At 46.0% G+C, this 18,037-nt stretch overlaps 1 protein-coding gene and 1 long non-coding RNA gene across 5 annotated transcripts in view; one reads left to right on the top strand and one right to left on the bottom strand.

The window, feature by feature from the left end:
• Positions 1–6,718, bottom strand: part of LEF1 (lymphoid enhancer binding factor 1) — a 119,592-nt gene extending 112,874 nt beyond the window's left edge. For 3 of the 4 annotated variants that reach the window (XM_003796349.2, XM_003796348.2, XM_003796347.2), the window contains exons 1-3: positions 5,331–6,718; positions 2,835–2,901; positions 1,285–1,418 (exon numbers count right to left, since the gene is read on the bottom strand). In XM_003796349.2, coding sequence (XP_003796397.1) covers positions 1,285–1,418; positions 2,835–2,901; positions 5,331–5,540 — 411 coding nt within the window. In that variant the 5' untranslated portion in view covers positions 5,541–6,718. Of the gene's footprint in view, positions 1–1,284; positions 1,419–2,834; positions 2,902–4,051; positions 4,601–5,330 lie in introns of those variants that run through there. The other variant, XM_012809288.1, reaches the window with a different exon arrangement.
• A 4,346-nt stretch (positions 6,719–11,064) lies between these two features.
• Positions 11,065–14,358, top strand: LOC100959149. The gene is made up of 2 exons (XR_154239.2): positions 11,065–11,165; positions 13,684–14,358. It is a non-coding gene; the product is annotated as an uncharacterized LOC100959149 (long non-coding RNA).
• Positions 14,359–18,037: the final 3,679 nt, after the last annotated feature.

Consider the following 18,037-nt stretch of genomic DNA (forward strand, 5'->3'; position numbering starts at 1 on the left):
TTGAGATTTGTGGAAAAATAATAACTTCTAAATCACAGTGCCCACACAAAGTGATTATATTTCATACACTTATTATTTCAACAATCAAAGACCCCAGATAATCAAGATGACCACAAACAATCTTGATGGTAACTATTGATTATGAACCATTCCTCTCTACTCACTCCTTCAGTGAATCTTCTCGCACCCAGATTCTATTCACTGAGTTGTATTAACGACACTACTCTTTCCAGATGTGACTGATTTTTTTCAGTTGGTGAAAAAGCACTGGCAAAGAAGTCAAACACCACAGGTTACATTTTACCATTTAGGATCTGACAGCCAGAAGGGTCAGTGAAACTGAAACTCTCATCGCCAAGACCTATAGCACCGTGTGTTTTACCTTAAGGGGTGGGCTAGGGAGGCAAAGTGGGCCAGGAGCGAAGGTAAACATAATGATAGATCAGTAAATATCCATCACTATGCTTGAGGAGAGATTCTCAAAGAGAACTCAAAACTCTATCACCAGCACAGTTCACATTCGTATACCATACAAGTTACCATGTAAATGTCTTCTCACTGTATAAATGAGGTTTATCCTTCTGGAGAAAACAGAACTACCATCAAACCTGAACCAACAAACCTGACATCTTTCATTTTGTTACCTACTTGCATCACACAGTTATAATGCCACCACTGCACTTTTTAAAACTTTAAAAGTAACTGAACCACAAGATAAAAAAAGAACAACTTCACTGGGGGTACTTTTAAGTGATACTTTCTCAACCACCGATAATAAAGTAAAAATAGCCCCCCCTAAAAGATCTTAAATACAATTAGCTAATAAAGTAAAATGAGACACTGTTTTAAAAGGCAAAGTAACTTTCTGAATTTTTAGCTCCAAATAAGCGGAAGCAATTCTGATTCCAGACAGCTTAGAGACACTGAAAGCTATACAGTCCTTGGCATAAAAAAGATTAAATCAATTTTTTCTTTCGTTAGGACAGAAAATACATGCCTCATAAAATCACAGATTTATTGATGTAACTTCATTTGATTTTATAACTCATGATGTTTGTTGTTTACAAATTTTAGTAAATAAGCCAAAAGCTTAAGTTCCCATTGCAAGCTATCAAAGGTAGTACTATCTTCAGGTGACCATTCCTCAAAATAGCTCTTTGTTAGCAAGGACCAGTCATATATAATGAAAGCACTTCCAGTGAGTTCAAAAAGATAAACATCCTGCCAAAATACAAACTAATTTGCACTTCTGAAAACAATTTGCAACATTAATTTGTTACTCACTGTTCTCGGGATGGGTGGCGAAAGAGATCCATTTGACATGTATGGGTCATTATTCATATTTGGCATCATTATGTAACCAGAATAACTTGAGTAGGAGGGTCCTTTGCTGTAGAGGCCTCCATCTGGATGCTTTCCTGGGAGAATCCAAAGAACAATCAATGACACATTGACTTCCCTTTTATATCACAGTATTTTTCCTCTGAGACTCTAACAGTTAGTTCTAAGACAAATCAGACCTCACATAAAAGATTTGTTTACAAAATACTGTAACTGGATTATCATGCTCTATTTTAGATTGACAGTATTCTCTTAAAGGCTTAGCAGCAAACTAAATGTTTTAAAAACATGTGGTTCAAACAGTACTTCCACTACACACTGATGTTTTTATAAAAGTAACTGTTATCCATATATCTTAATTTGTTCTAAAACTAACACACTGGACTAAAAAGTATAGATACTTAAAGAAACACATACAAACCTAAAGCTGTAAATGTTAATATGTTGAGCCATCTATCTACATGCACACATATACTAATACATTTGAAGTTATGCTTCTCCTTTCAGGCAAACTCAAAAATTCTACCTGTGCTTTTCAAGTTCTAAAAAATGTCTACATTTTACTCAGAGAAAGAGTTGTAGCCAGTATACAGGCAACTATTCAAATTTATAGAGGATTAAATCTGGAAAGCTTAATTTTATGTGCTACCCTTACATCATTCTGCCACAGAAATCTGCGTTCAGTGTACATACATATATACGTGCGTGTGTGTGCATGTGTGTGCATACTTTGAAACTGTACTACTTTGAAACTATGAAGGAAACCATGATATGTAGTTCTTTTCCCTTCTCCTGACTGACATGTTGTATGTAGGAATACTTCATTCTAGTCAGGTCAATCGTTAGGTAATTGAAGGAGAGCAGAATGCAGGCTTGTCCTACAGGTTACTCGATTCTTTAAAATCACAAGAAGTTCTTTTTGAATCTAAAAATACATGTAATTTTTTAAAGTTTTCTGCAAGAATCAGAAATGGGGGGAAAGTCTATCACATTTGATGTACACAGTTCCTAATTTTAAATTTTATCTTTTTACAGATTAGGTTCTACTTTGCTCAGTCATGTTTAGTCTATTCATTCACTGTATGCCTTCGGACTGTAACAAGAAATAAGAAACAGCAATTTTGCATATGAAATCCACCCAAAACTATTCTCCTTGAAAAATAGTCTTCATATTAATGAGTGAAAAAATATCAAATATCTAAGCTAATTAGAACTTAAGGTAGAAGGAGGAAAAGAAAGAACTCTTTACAGACATTCTCTCTTCCCCATCATTCTGGAAGCCAAATGAAATCCAAAGGCCCCCAACTCTTTCAAAGACAGTTTTTAAATTGCGTAGTATGCAAACTAGGTAAGTGTCCTGGATTTTCTTTCCCATTTTATTAAAATAGGAGGTGCAGTTTTATCACACCTGGTCCAAGTTTCTTGAACTTAAGTCCTTAAACACACTCACACACAGAGAGATTAAGTTGGGAGCAGCAGCATTGGAGTCTTACCGTCATCAGGGTGTTCTCTGGCCTTGTCGTGGTAGGATTCCTGAGCAGTCTGTGCTTGTCTCGCCACCTAATACCACAAATCCCCACCCCCAAAAGAAAGAAAATCACCTTAGAGTTTGTGTAATGATGTAAGTGTGTGTCCACTGGTAACTCAGAGGAAGAGTGATGGTACAAAATTATCTGTTTTATTAATCTAAGAGGGACAGACTCAGGTTGAGTACTGGGGAATCTTTTTCTTGTCAACATGTATTTTTGAATGATTATTTTAATCTACCCAGGACTAGAAAGTATAAATCACCACAAAAATAATAAAAATACAGTAAATTTGGGAAAGATCCATATGCTGTTCTGACTGCTGTTTATTAAAACATATCAAGGCTATTCAAATATGACAGTTATTAATGGGGTTGATCATTTTTGTAGCCTCTTCTACCATCATTCACTTCAATCAGATCTTATTAAAAGCAGGGTGAAATATCATTTCACAGCTGAAAATGGCATTTTAAACATAAATAAGCCAACCACTCAGATGAGGTCTCAAGCCAATTGTCTTGAGCACAGTCCTAGCAGGAGCTCCATTCAGACTTACAACCTGCCATGGCTAAGTGCAGGGTTACAAGAGAAAATTAGAATTGTTCTGTGGTTTAAAGGGAGGAAAATTTGAGAGTTGGGTTATAGACATCTAAAAGGTAGCCCAGTTAATATCAGTTTTGGTAACCACCATCCACCCAAACTCAACCACGTGCAAATCAGTGGTATTACCTCCTCACCATCTTCCTTGGGTCTGCCCATGCCCATTACCACTGCAGCAAAGTCTAAAGGAGCCCCAACTCCTGAGTTCTCCAGTCCAAGGAACAGCCTTCACCCAGACCAGAAAAGCAGAGAAAATGTAAAGTGGGTGGCAAAATTATTCATGGACTAAGGAAGGACAACAAGCAAAAATGGGTATAAAAAGAAAAACAGGCTGCTCTACCAATGCATGGTATGAGAGTTTGGCAAAAAGACTGAGTGTTTGGGGGGTGTGATTTGGTTCCTTGGACCTCTGTCCTCACAGTGACCTCATCTCCCCAGCACACACAGTCAGAAATCGTTTTCGTGCAGTTTAGTGCAGCCCTAGGCCCCTCCTCGTGCTCCTCAAACTGGATTCGTCCGATAAAAAATACCCTTATGTTTTCTGAACCCAGCCCCCCCCCCAGCCTTCCAAAATGCATACTCACCCCTGCCATTGGGATGGAGAAGGTAACTCTGAGGTGTGTTCTTAAACTTTTTGTTTAAAACCCAAAATGTCCCCGCCCCCAAAACCGCACGCTTTCTTTTTGGGGGCAGAAGGATGCCATTTAAGGAAAAAATGGTATACCCTCCAAGTTTCTTTGGAGAGAAAAAGCGTCAGCGAAATTACTTGGTGTCAGAACTTTTCTACCGGATTTCCTCCAAAGGGCTGCCCAGTTGCAGAAGAGTGTGGCCAGCCGAGTGTGGGTTACCGGGGTCCATGCCCCCCGCCTCCGCACCACGTCAAGCTCAGGGCGCCACCTGAAATAGGCCTCCCGCTCCGCACAGCTCGGGACTTTCTCTAGCCGGCACCCACGTGTCTCTATTTACTCTACTCAGGTTACCAGCGCTATCGCCCGCAGCGGGCCAGAAGATCTGATAAAGCGCTTTCTACCCTGCCTGCCTGGTGCCCGGCTTCCGCCGCTTCTCCGTTCTGGCTCGCCTTTCGTCTGCATAGATTTGAGGCCTGATCTGGGCCCAAACTAACCCCAAATAAAGACTTTTTTTTTTCTTTAAGTGATGGGGGTTGGAGAAAACTGTTGCGGGCGGTACAGCCCTTGCACCGGCCCGGCTTCGCGCCCACAGCTCCCGGCGGCGGGTCCAGGCGCTGGAGCTCCCGCAGCCGCAGGGACCCAGCCCCGCACCGCCCTCGCAGCCCGGGCGCGCGCCCTGGGGCTGGCCGGCTTCGCGTGGCTCGGCCCGGCTCGGCTCCGCGGCGGTTGGGACGGCTCCGCCTGCCCCCGGCCCACGCCGCCTCCCTTCTCCCCTCGCCTCCATCTAAGCCTCTGGTGGTTTAACGCACTCTGCAGACATCCACCGAGAGAGCAAGCGGGCGCACTCTGTTTTCCGCCCTACGGAAGAACTTCTCGGTAGTGCCGTTTAAACTCGCCCGCTTCAATGCATCGCACCCTTGGCCCCACCAGAAAGTCCGGAGGAGAAAAGTTACGGGTCAAGGGCAGCTTTTCCTGCTTGCAAGCCAACCATTTAGCCACCGAACCCCTAAACTTACCCACTCAGAATAAGTTTCCCCGTACACTCTCCCACCTCCCAGCCCCCACACGGGGGATGGTGCCCCGGGGCCCAGCCGCACCCCCCACCCCCACAACAAACGAAAGATCTCCCCGCGACCTGTCAGCCGGGCTGCCAGGCGCCTCGGCTCCCTTCCTCCCGCTCGGCGCTGCCCTGGACCCCCACGCCTCTCGGGGCTGAGGGCAGCGGCCCGCTCACCTCGTGTCCGTTGCTGGCCGGGATGATTTCGGACTCGTTAACCAGGGAAGACTTGATGTCAGCTAAATCACCTTCCTCTTCGGGGTGACTGATCTCGGCGAAGATCTTCTCCTTCTGAGGATCGCCCTCGTCCTTGAAGGGGATCATCTCGTCCGTGGCGCAGAGTTCCGGGTCCCCCCCGCCGCCGCCTCCCCCGGAGAGTTGGGGCATCCCGACGGCCCTGTAATCTCCGCTCCGCAGTGAGAGCACCCGCGGCGACAGCAGGAACCGGGTTGGGGGAAAAGAGTTGGAAGAGTGTGTGCGGGAGGACAGCGGACGGAAGCGGGGTGGCGAGCGCGGGGCCGCCGGCGGGCAGCCGGAGCAGCAGTGGCGGCGTCCGAGTCCCCGCGGCCGCTCGCGCTTCCCCGCTAGGCTGAGACCGAAGCCGGCGCCCGCCCCCGAGGCCGAAGGGCACTGGACTGCGAGGGCAGCCGCTGCCGGCGCCTCCGGGGGCGTCTGCGCAGCGCGGTGCGCGCTAGGCTAGGCTAGGCTACCCTGGCCCCGGCTGCCACTTCACGCCCCCCGCGTCGCCGGGGTTTGGGCGCTGAGGACGCCGGTGCTGAAGGCTGCACGACTTCCCAAAGTGCTGAGGAGGGTCCGGCAGGCGTCTCCGTGCAAACCTCTCCACTTTAGCTTCCCCAGATGCCGAGACAGCAGTTTGTTTTCCAAGAAAAGAGAGAGAAGCTAGGCGAAAAGGCTCCGTTTGCTCCAGTGGAGGAGGTGCAAGGAGAATGAGAAGATAACGAAATGTTCACTTCCTGAAGTATTTAAAAAGAATACAATAAAAAAAGCCACCCGGGCTGGAGATGTCCGTTTTAGAGCTTCTTATTTCCTTCCCTTTCGCTGCGGTCTTCCTTCTCGAGGCTCATTTAATCGGCTGGAGGAGAAGGAGAAGGCGGGGGCCGAGGAGGGGGAGAAGAGAAAGAGAAGTTTGCCAAGGGAAAAGTTTGTACCGGCAAGAACTGGGAATTGGCAGTGGAGGGCACACCGAGGTCTGGAGAGTCACAGCAGGGGCCGCGGGCCCAAAAGCTTCTGCCCGGAGCTCAAGCCGATACACACACGCAGCCCGACCCCTCTTTGTTCCCGGCTCGAGTTTCTCAGCCTGGCTCGCTCGCTCGCCGCTCTCCACGCCTCCGCCGGGCCCGCTCTGTCAAAGCAAAGAGCTGCGCCCCTTGGGTTCGCCCAGCCGAGGGGAGGAGACGCCCCGAGCTTGGCCGCGTGCAAGGCTCCGGGCGCGTCCCGGCTCCTCGGCCCGAGAGCGCGCAGCCCGGGTCCCTCCTCCGCGCCCTGCCCCGCAGGTGAGCGGCTGAGCCTCCCCACCGCTTCTCCTCCCGCGCCTCGCCGGCGCTGAAAAGCTACCCACTTGCGTCGCTTCTCCTCCCCCTCCCCTCCCCCGCCTCCAGCTCTCCTTGGCTGTCCGCTGGAGGGGAGGAGGGAGTCTGCGAGAAGGAGGTGGTGATTGAGGGCTTTTTCTCCCCCCCGTTTTCTTTTCCCAGAGCCTGTAGGACCAGTCCTAGTTTTGGGGTGTGTATGTGCGCGCGCGCGCGCCTGGAGGGAAGAATCAGGCAACTTGGCGAGAAAAGGAAGGACCCGGCGCAGCTAGTAACCCACGGCGAGGCACGCTTTGCCCGCGTGAAATTGACAAAAAACATTGCCTGAATGGTTTAACTTCACCATCTAAGTATCTGTTCTCTAGTCCCCTTCCCACCCACCCACTCCTCTACCTCAGCCAGTCTCTCCCCCTCCTCCTTAACGCCTCCCACTCTCCCTGGCTCAGGCAGGGGAAGGAAGATGAAAGAGAAAGCCGCCGTCGCTGTGATCGACACCACATTGATAGATGCTCTGACAAGAGGGTATGAGGCGGGAATCAGGGACTGAGAGAAGGATAAGGGGAATACAGCAGACATTGCCTAACCATTAAGAGAGAGCAGAAGCTCGAAGGACAAGGAAAAGATAGCCGTGGTTTTCCTAAATATATTATCACACAAATGCTTGGAGACAGGGGACAAGGGAGCACACCCTAGTGAAAATAAAATCTCTAGGCTTACCAAGAAAAATAGGGCGAAGATGAAGAAACTGAAGACTGGATCTTAATTAGCGCCTTTAAAACAATATCTCTTTCATTCTGCCCTCTCCACGGGAGGTAAGAAGAGTTAGGCTGGATCTCTTCGTGGGTTTTCGGAGATAACACGCTGTGTGCGTGGGAAACTTGCAAAGAACGAAAAGACAACACAAGAAGGGGGAAAGAAGGCAAAAGGACCGAGGAGAGCAAAACCAGAAAGAGGGAGAGAAGACGGGGCCAGTCCTTGGCACCTTAGGCAGCAGCACTGAAAGGGACCCTTGAAGATGCAAATCCTAATACAACCTCAAAAATCCCCCAGTCTCCACCGTCTCTTTGATGCATTTTGTACAAGGATAGAGTTTTAAGGACATACTTTGTGAAAGTTACAGTATAAACAAAGCTGAAGTTTGAAAACACATTACATTTTGTCCCTTGGCTCTCAAACCCCCCCAGTTGAAAATCTAGGCAACATCATTATACCCAATACAGTAGCCATCTGTAAAATCTCAGAACAGTAAACAGGAGACAAGAAGGAATGTATCTCCATCTTCCTTAAATTGAAAATAAGGAAAACACTATAAAATCAGATCTTTGCTCTATTATATAGAAATGGGCAAAGATCCTCTTCCTAATGGTGAAATTGCAGACTGCTGGACATTGTCTAAGTAAAGACTTTAACAGTGTTCTAAATGAGTACTTTAAACTTCACATACTGGTAACTACTATTTCTTTAGTCTGGGAATTTATCAGGAAGCAATTTTTAAAACTTTATCGTTTAAAGGATTCAGTTGTTCCTTAACACGGCCAGTAGTTACATGTAAATTCTGTCTGGGAAATTGGGGTAAAATTAAAGGACTGTTGAAGGAAGCCAGGAAACGTAAATCATTAAATCTGCTTTAAATAGCTGACAATGCTATGCCTTAAAAAAGAAAAACAAAATGAATATTCTGCTACAATGTGTAAAAAGTCCAATTTTTTTGTTTTGGATGGTGGTGGTATGCAACTTCCCTTGAATTTAGGCACCAGTGTGGGTGGATGTCCCAGAGAGTGACTATATAGTTGTGTCAAGCATTTATGCCCTTTGTTCTTAAATATGGGGAAACAAAGTCAAAAGATGTTCCATAACTGGGCCAATTTGACCAATAAAAGATTTGGAAAATGCAGATTCACAGCAGCCAGAGTAGACTTTCCTTTTCATCAAATCCTTGAAGAGGGGGAGGGGGGACACAGAATGGCCAGAGGGTAGTTTCTGGAAGCCAAAGAGAGATTAAATGACGACTCCTACATCCCCCTATTTAAGTGTCAAAACTAATTCGGATCCCATTTTCTCCTTCAAGTTAATTATCTGGACTCCCTGAGTCATTTGGAGCTCAGCTCCAGGTGTCGAGCAGATTAGGAGCTCAAGAAGATGGGGATTTTTGGAACAATAACTAGTGGTAACTGTTTATTAGAAGGGCCGAGGGTAGGTAGCTGAGTTTGGTACTTTGCTGTAACCCTCTCTATTGGAAACATTGTTTCTAACGAAATCACCCAGCGACTCGCTCTATTTGCTCGGCTATTTGTCCTCGCGATGTTGTGTGTGTGGTGTTGGCTAATTGTCTTTTGCATTGTGGCAAATCTGAAGAGCTGCACTTAAAGTGGCTTTACTGGAAACCATGCGCCCCAATTTTTTAAAGCTTTGTCTGGGGGAAGGGTTGACGTTTCCATGTGAATTAGGTCTATTCTGAAGGGAAAAAGCAGGAGGGACACTGAAAGGGCGAAGTAACCTCGCGACGTAACCTCGGGAAGACGTTTCTCCCTCCCTGACCGATTGGGTGCAATTCCTGGCAAAGGCAATTCTGTCGCCCGGCGGTCCCTTCTAATTGGTGTGGGGGCTGCTATTAACATAAGCAGCCGCCTCTTCTGGTGCAGCGAGTAGGATCCCAGGTCCGGGATGTGGTGGGTGCGGCGCGGGAGAAGCACCACCGCCAGCCGCCCCCTTCCCTCGGATGTAGACGCAGGTTGTTCGTGTGAACTCGAGCGAACGACTGGAGGTTGGCTGTTGTAGGTTCACTCCTTCAGGATGTGGGTTTCAGGGGGCGTTTTGATGTGATTTAATTCCGACCGTGAAACAATTGCTCAGGGCTGGCAGAATGGCTGTTGGTTTTTCCCCTCCTGGTGGCTTTGGTTGGTTTGGGTTTAGTTTGGGAGCGAACTTGTTTTATATCAACACTTCCTTCTGCAAAGGGCGCCGTCGCCCGCGCTGCGCGTGGGGGGCCGGGCGCCCTCCCCGCGCCGGAACGGAGCAGAGGGGGCTCGGAGCGCGGCCCGCAGCCAGCAGGGTAAGCGGAGCCCAGCCTCCCGCCGCGGGGAGCCGGGGGACCAGGAGTATGACCCCCACCCACACCACAAACCCCTCCCCCCGGCGAAAGTCCAGCGAGTCCTTCATTACAGGGAGGGAAGCGCAGCGCCCCTCACAGCCCTCTCCGCCCCCTGGGTCCTCACCCCCGCCCAGGCTCCGGGTCTTCCCCTTTGTGTGGCCTGGACTCTCTCCCAGCTACAACTTTGGTGGGATCCCAAAGAAAGGAGGGGGGGGGCTACGGAAGAGGGAGAAGCCCGGGAGGTGGACGAGAAAACGAATAATGTGATTCCAGAGGCGGAACTCAGACCCCTTCGATTTCCCGCCCCAGCTTCCCCAGGATGGCAGGGCTGTGGGCATCTTCGGTTTAACGGACTTCGCGGAAAAGGGCGGCGGGGGTGGGGAGTGGCAGTTTGTGTCCCAGGGGTTCTTCTGCCTCTAATTGCCTCCTCCTAAGACAGACTCAAAACCCCAACCTCCGGGGTAACAGGGAAATCGTGGGACCGTGAAAATGTTCCCAAATCCGGCCGCCTGCGGACGTCGGGCTTCCGCGGGGCGGGCACCGCTTGGCGTCTGCAGCTCGGCCGGCCTCGCTGGGCTCGAGCGAGCGAGGTCTTCCCGCCCCTGGCGCCCTCCGGGGGCTTCTCCTGCGCTCGGGGGCTGCAGGCCGACGCCAGCGTCCGCGCCTCGACGGACAGGGGCTCGCGACGCGGCCGTCCAGGACCCTGGTCCTCCCCGGCCGGCGAGGGGGGCATCTCGCGCTCTCTGTGCACTCTGCCTGCCGCCCCTCGGCCTCCCGGCTCACGTCCCGAGGCCGCAAGCCCGGGTGACAGCCGACAGGGGCCAGGGGACGCGGGCCAGACGCAGAGGAACCGAATGAGCCAGAAAGAGCCCAGCCTGCGCCCTCGAGGCTCGGCTCTGACGGGAACCGGGACTCCCACACGGAGGGGCAGGCGTTACGACTGGAAGGGGATGCCCAGAAGGGAGTTGGAACCGAGGTGGCAGCTGGAATAATTTTGCGAGCCGCCGGACTGTTCGCTTAGTGGGCAGGTCGTGACATTCTTTTCCCTCCTTTCTGAAAACTTTTCTCAGGCGCCTTAACTTGGCAGGCAGACCGGCCTCGGGACGCTCGCTGGCTGGTAGCGTGGACGCCGGGACCCGCTCCTCCGGGCCCTCGCCCCCTCCCTCTGCCCGCCCCCCGCGTCGGGGACGCGCGCAGACAGCGCCTGGCGCGGCGGCGCGGCCTTTGAAGTCCCGGCGGCTGCCGCTTTCATCCTTTCTTTTTTCCCTCGTAGGCCCCTTTGTGTGACTAAATTTGGCAAGAATATGGATCTGAGCCAGTCTTTCCACGTGTGCTCCCAGCTCCCAGCTGAGAAGGCCAAGGGTTCTCTTCCGGGTAAGGAGACAGGGAGAAAGATCAAAGAGTTTGGGAAGCTGGATCTGAAATGTGAATTGAAAATAAAAATCAAGCCTGGACACATTCCAATTTCTAAAGCAAAACCAACCCTCAGCAGAGGCCTTCTCTCTGTGGCTCTCTTTCTTTCTGCTGCCTTTGACTCTGTCTCCTTTTCTTTCCAGAGGCCATTCCTGAGCACATGGAATAATATGAAGAGAACATAGGGAAACACTTTCTCCAGATTCTGTTTTGCAGTAATTTTATTAGGGAAAATATCTTGTTCATAATTACCAGTGTGTTAAGCCGAATTTTTTCAGCCGTAAATATTGTCTTATTTTCTTCGCACTTTCTTCTGCAGCCACATTTGGGAAGAGAACGCTGACACAACACGTGTGCTCATGTCCATTGTACATGCGGGTAAGGGGTTGTCTACATACAGTATAGTCCCTACGTACCTTTCTTCCACATAAGTTAGATTCTAGAAAACCAGTGTTAATAATTTTAGCAAAGCACTTAACTATCACAGTCTCTATGACTTAAAATCCTCTTATTGATAGTGGAGATCCTTTCCTGCAGGCAACTAGACAGAAATGTTTCTGTCTTTAATGGTTGGAAAATGATAAGGTCCCTTTTTGAATACACTTCTTAAGGGATTTTCTCTAGTTTTAGAAGTAACCAATATAAAAAGACACCTTTGTAGCTGTATGATGCATTGTCAGAAATCCTAAGTTGGACATGGGCTCTGCTACTCCCTCTCATGTCATGGGTGACCAGGGACAAGCCATTTAACCTCTCTCAGAGTCAGTTTCCGCTCTGAAAATGGGTGTAATAATAACCCACAATTTAGTAAGATAATGCATGTGAAAGTATGTATAAATATCAGGAATTATTAGTCTAGAGAGTAAAGATAATACTTTGAAGGAAAACTGTTAAGTTGTAAAACTAAAAATTCTAAAGCCCTTAGGAACCTTTACCACAGGTCCAAATGAGGTTGGTGTCACACTCACATATGGTCCCCTGCTGTGACCGTATCCAACAGTTGTTTCACAGAGACCACCAAAGTCACCATAGCATTTGATACCCCAGAGTGAGTGTGATGCGAGAACATGCCAACAAGAGAAGTAATGTGCCTTAACTCGTTTACTTGGCCTCTTTGTGAATTCGTAAATGGTTGAAGAAAAATGATACTGAAAATGATGTATTTTTGTGAAGTATTTGAGGAAACTCACAGTAACTCTGAAAACAGTCTTAGCAGTGTGACCACATATACACTACATCTTAGCCTGTTCTTAGGGGTAGTGTATATGTGGGTAAAATAATTCTAATAACAGCAGTAACTCAGGGGTTGGCCAGGTGCTGTGGCTCACTCCTGTAACCCCAACACTCTAGGAGGCCAAGGCAGGTGGATTACCTGAGCTCAGGTGTCCGAGACCAGCCTGAGCAAGAGTGAGACCCTGTCTCTACTAAAAATAGAAAAAACTAGCTGGGTGCTGTAGCAGGTGCCAAGTATTTCCAGCTACTTGGAAGGCTGAGGCAATAAGATTACTTGATCTCAGGAATTGGAGGTTGCTGTGAGCTATGATGATGCCATAGCACTCAGCAAGAGTGGTCTCAAATAAATAACAACAATGACAACAACAAAACCCCAAGAACTCAGGGGTTGAGGGAGTGACTAGAAAGGTGTCTTTTTTGAGACTGGGTTTACCTACCAGAATAGAATAGACTCTGACTACATGTCCCAAGCAGAGATAACTCAAGTTTACAGTGCAGTAAAGATTATTGCTAGGTCCAGGACAAGGTGATGGGAGTAGCATAGGTGCTGTACTTAAGGAATTTAGCTGGACAGTGCCCGTGGCTCAGTGAGTAGGGCGCTGGCCCCACATACTGAGGGTGGGGGGTTTGAATGCAGCCCAGGCCAAACTGCAACAAAAAGTAGCCAGGCACTGTGGTAGGTGCCTGTAGTCCCAGCTACTTGGGAGGCTGAGGCATGAGAATCACTTAAGCCCAAGAGCTGGAGGTTGCTGTGAGCTATCAAACCATAGCACTCTACCCAAGGCAACAGAGTGAGACTCTGTCTCTAAAAAAAAAAAAAAGAAAGAAAGAAAGAAAGAAATTTAGCTGAGTGTACTTTATGTGTGAGCCTTTCTAACCCAAGCTAACCCCACCAGCATAGTCTTTCCTGTGCTCAGTTTCCCAATATAAAGTTTTCATTTTGACCTAATGTACAAAGTAATGAAAGGTGTATGTGTGGGGAGGGGATGTTGCAGTGTTCCTTTACCCTTTTGCCATGGCCCAAGGCATGAGTTCTGCAGAGTTCTCCTTAGATTGGTTCATCTCTTTGTCTGTCTCTTGCTAGCAGAAACACTCAACCTTTGCAGATCATGTTGAAGAGCCTCTAGCAATTTTTTTGGCACTTAGGAGGCACCTTTTATTTTTAACATCTTTCTACAAATGTCCGATGTTAGAAGTGGATGCCAATCAAGTCCATTGGTCAACTTCCTTTCACTTTTCTTAACAGGTGAACCTTTTTGAAATTTATTATTGGCCAAAAGAGGAACACAGATCAAGGCACTGAGAATTCTGTTAATATTTTGTTTTGGGCAGTTAGTGGGGGAGGCTCTGAAAATACTCCAGGAAAACCTGAGTTTCAATATTTCTATTGAAGAAAATAAACTCCCTGAAGGGGGAGCATGGTAAGGGATTCATAATACTTATTTTTATAAATTTGTTTCCTCAGTGAATATGGTAATGGAGGTGTTTCTGGAATTGTGGCAAATGTACCTCACAAAATGGATGGCCTAGGTTGTATTCTCAGGCTTCCTGGGCTCTGTCAGTATTGGGCAAGCACCTAATCCCTGGTTTGAGGCTAGAAGCCAAAGCCACAACCTTCTTGCCTAAAGGCAAGAGCAGTACCAACTGAGCCATATGGAGATTAATGCAGAACAAGGTCATTAGTCTCATTGTTTATCCAGTTACTTACAGCACAGATCTGTATAAATTTCAGCTACAGTGGTTGCAGCCTGCCTTTGATGTGTGTAATCTGTACATTTTAGTGCTCCAGGAAAGTGCCTGACTGACAGGCTCTACATCCAATGCCCAGAAACACATCTTACACAAGCACAGTGAAGCGTGGAGTTGAACAATTTTCCAGTGAGTTCCATCAAAGTAAATAAACCAACCTAGAGGGTCAGGATTGTGCCTCCTTTTTCTCATGCCCTGACTTTTGGGTGTCCTTGTGATTGATTTGTTTTTGTTTTCATTTAAAACTGGGCAACAGCTGGCTGTAAATCTTCATTTACATCTCAGAGGAAGGACTTGACCTACATAACATTGACCTTGAGGATGCTTGCTTTTTAAAAAGCACTCAGTCCTTAAAAAAAGACTCATTAAGTAAGGTTATCTTTACTGATATATACATTTCTCCAAGACACAGCCAATTTCCAGTTCATTGCTGAACTCTGACTTGCCTGTGGAGCTATGCTTAAACTTAGAATTAACAGTTATGGGGGTGGATTCCACAGGTGGAGAGAGCCAGTGCAAGTGGTTCGGTTACAAAATTGTCATCTGGCTCAACTAAACACTTTTGGGTGGCAAAAATAAATAAATTTGGCTTATCTGAATTTGACTTAAAGGTCCTGCAGATATATTTTGAGGCTTGAAGTATCCAGATATTTGGATTTTGCAGCTCAACTTCTCTGGATGATTTTTAGATTGTTTTACTTTGTATCTCATAATGGCTAAGTCTGATAGCCCCTGTCTTGGTAGCTAAGTCAGACAGACCTGGTTGAAGTTCCAGCTCTGGCAGTTAGCTGTCTCGCATGCTCCTGCAATGGCCTCCTAACTGGTATCTGGCTTCCACTACTGCTGGGCTCCCTGGATGCCCCCCAAAATAGTCCATGCCTCCTAGAGCAGTAAAGTCGTCCTTTAACATTTTTTATTGTAGCTTCTAAGTCTCTGTGTGAACTGCTGCCTGCTTCCTCTTGCTCACTACTTTCCAGTGCACAAAGCACTTGTATATGTGCACGCACACACAGACACACACACACACTCACTCACACACCACTCAGTCCTTTACTTGTGGCTTCTGCCCAGATGCTCACTCCCTGCCTTCATTCAGGCTCCTGCTCAGATGACAGCTTTTCTTTGGACCTTGTCATCTTAGAAATAGCTTCCCTTCACCCCAATTCTGGTCACTCTCCATTCTTTTATGGGCTTCTTTCACTGTCATGGCCTGGCGTATTTTCTGTACTTATAATAGTTGTTTATTAGCTTTCTTTCCCACTAGACCATGAGGGTAAGAGTTTTATTATGTTGCATCCTCACTGCCTACAACAGGGCTTGGTGCATAGAAAATATACTAGAAAGATGTTTGAAATAATTAACATAGCCTTTGAACCTTCAGTTTCCTCAACTGTAATACCTCTCTTACAGAAGGTAACAAATAATTGATATAAAATTACTTGGCACATAGTAGGTACACTCACTAAGTGGTAACTGTAATTGTGTAGGTTAGCACTGCCAACAAAAATATAATGCAAATCACATATGTAATTTTAAATTAAAAAGCTAGAAAGGCAGATTAATCACATATTTTATTCTACCCATGTGTTGAAATTATTACCATTTTGTCTGGGCACAGTGGCTTACCCCTGTCATCCCAGAACTTTGGAAGGGCAATGCTGGTAGATTGCTTGAGCTTAGGAGTTCGAGACCAACCTCAGCAAGAGCAAGACCCTATCTCTCCTAAAAATGGAAAAACTAGCCGGACACGCCTGTAGTCCCAGCTACTCAGGATGCTGAGGCAAAAGGATTGCTCAAACCCAAGTGTTTGAGGGTGCTGGGAGCTATGATGTCACAGCACTCTACCCAGGGCAACAGAGTGAGACTCTGTATCCAAAAGAAAAGAAAAAAGAAAAGAAATTATTATCATTTTAACAAATAATCATTATAAAATCTTGTTAATGAAGATATTACATTCTTTATTCATAGGAAGTGTTTGAAATATAGTACACAGTTTACTTACAGCATATCTTGGCTCAAACTGGCCACGTTTTGAATGCCAGAGGTTGCTGTCATCTTTCTAATGGCAAGGTTTTATCTGATTCATCTTTGTGGCCCCTATCATATCCTGCACATTTCCCTCAAAACAATAGATCAAAAATGTATCAGAGAATATCATAGCAATATGTTGTTTTTATATAGTATTTTTCATCATAAATACAGACTTTCCACTTTATTGGAATGTGAATTAAGTCTTTGTGAACTAGCTGGAGATTATAATCATCATTTTAAGTATACTGTAACAGTGCTTTTACCCATATTATGCTTCAAGTGTGTGGCTGAATTGCTTATTTTTTCTACTTTAAAAATAGTAGATTTATCCTTGAACTTGAGGAAATATGAAAGTTGGAAGATTTTCTGCATTATATTTTCTAGAATAACTTTTTTTTCTTGTATAACTGTCAAACTCACCGTTCTATACTAGTCATCCAAAATCATGGTGTTGAAATACATTCTTCTCAATGTAAAGTATCACAAGGATGGAAAAATGAGTATCCAGTGTACTCAATACATACATGAAGCCAATATATAAACAACTACTACATGCCCACACAAAAGAAAAATACAAGTAAATTCTAGTGAGGGGAGGGAAGAGGGAAGCAGAGAGGAGGAAGGGTGATTGATGGGATCTCATTTAATATGTGCACAATGTGAGTGTGTTCAGCATGCCTCCTGGGTGAAGGGCTCAACTACAACTTAAACTTGACCTTAGAATTAAAAACTACATAACCTAAACTTTTATCCCCTTATATTAATCTGAAATTTTTAAAAAAAGAGTCATCCAAGGGTGGTGCCTGTGGCTCAAAGGAGTAGGGTGTCAGCCCCATATGCCGGAGGTGGCAGGTTCAAACCCAGCCCCAGCCAAAAAAAAAAAAGTCATCCAGGATTAAAGTTTTATCAGGAAATATGTGACAAGGGAGGTGCCCAATCTTAATGTAGAGTTCATCTTCAGCTGCAGTTCCTTAGCATGAACCAGATAGTAAGTCTACTCTATCCTATGTTTGGAGTATTCACCAAAATACCATAATAAGGCATTAACCTTAGACCTTAGACCTAAACAAATGCAAAAATCAGCCCTCCCCCATTTCAGAGATTTAAATCCAATGCAAGAAAAAGATGAAAGTGAACGAAAGAGAGCAGGGCCACTTCCTGGAAGAAATGGTAAAGAATCTTCTAGTTAGAGATCTACCTCCAAGGCCTTATATGCTTTTATGGTTAGAGAAGCATTACTTGGAATTAAGTACATGGACATGTTATCCTTTACTGCGACTTTCAAATGAACCTATGGATTCTTTCATTAGAACTACAGAGAGTTAAGGATTATGCTTCTGCCACCACTTGAGTGAAGAGTGTATAAGAGAAAAAGTTAAGTGTTTTAATGATTGCTGAAATTATTTTGCCAATAAGAGCATTAAACATATATTCACAAGACTTTTCAGTGAGGTATTCAAAGAAGAATACTTTTTAACTTCGAATTGTCTAAGTGTTCAACCTATGGATTTATTAAATAAATTCTGATATAGCCAGAGGGTGGCTATGAAAATATACCGTACAATTATTTTTATTCACATGAAAAGATATTAGTGATGTATTGCTTAGTGAAAAAGGCAAGTTATCAAACAGCAAGTGTAATCATGCCTCACTTTAAAAAATTCATCTCCACATATTATTTATCGGAATGTAAACTTTATGAGAGCAGGGGCATGATCTTGTTAACCATAGCATACCTGGTGTCTAGAATAATTCCTGGCACACAGTAGGCACTTAGTCAATATATGTTGGTAACATCTGGCAGAATAGACACTAAAATA

This window comes from Otolemur garnettii, unplaced genomic scaffold (genome assembly GCF_000181295.1).
Source record: "Otolemur garnettii isolate 467f Iridium unplaced genomic scaffold, OtoGar3 scaffold00103, whole genome shotgun sequence".
Lineage (NCBI taxonomy): Eukaryota > Metazoa > Chordata > Mammalia > Primates > Galagidae > Otolemur > Otolemur garnettii.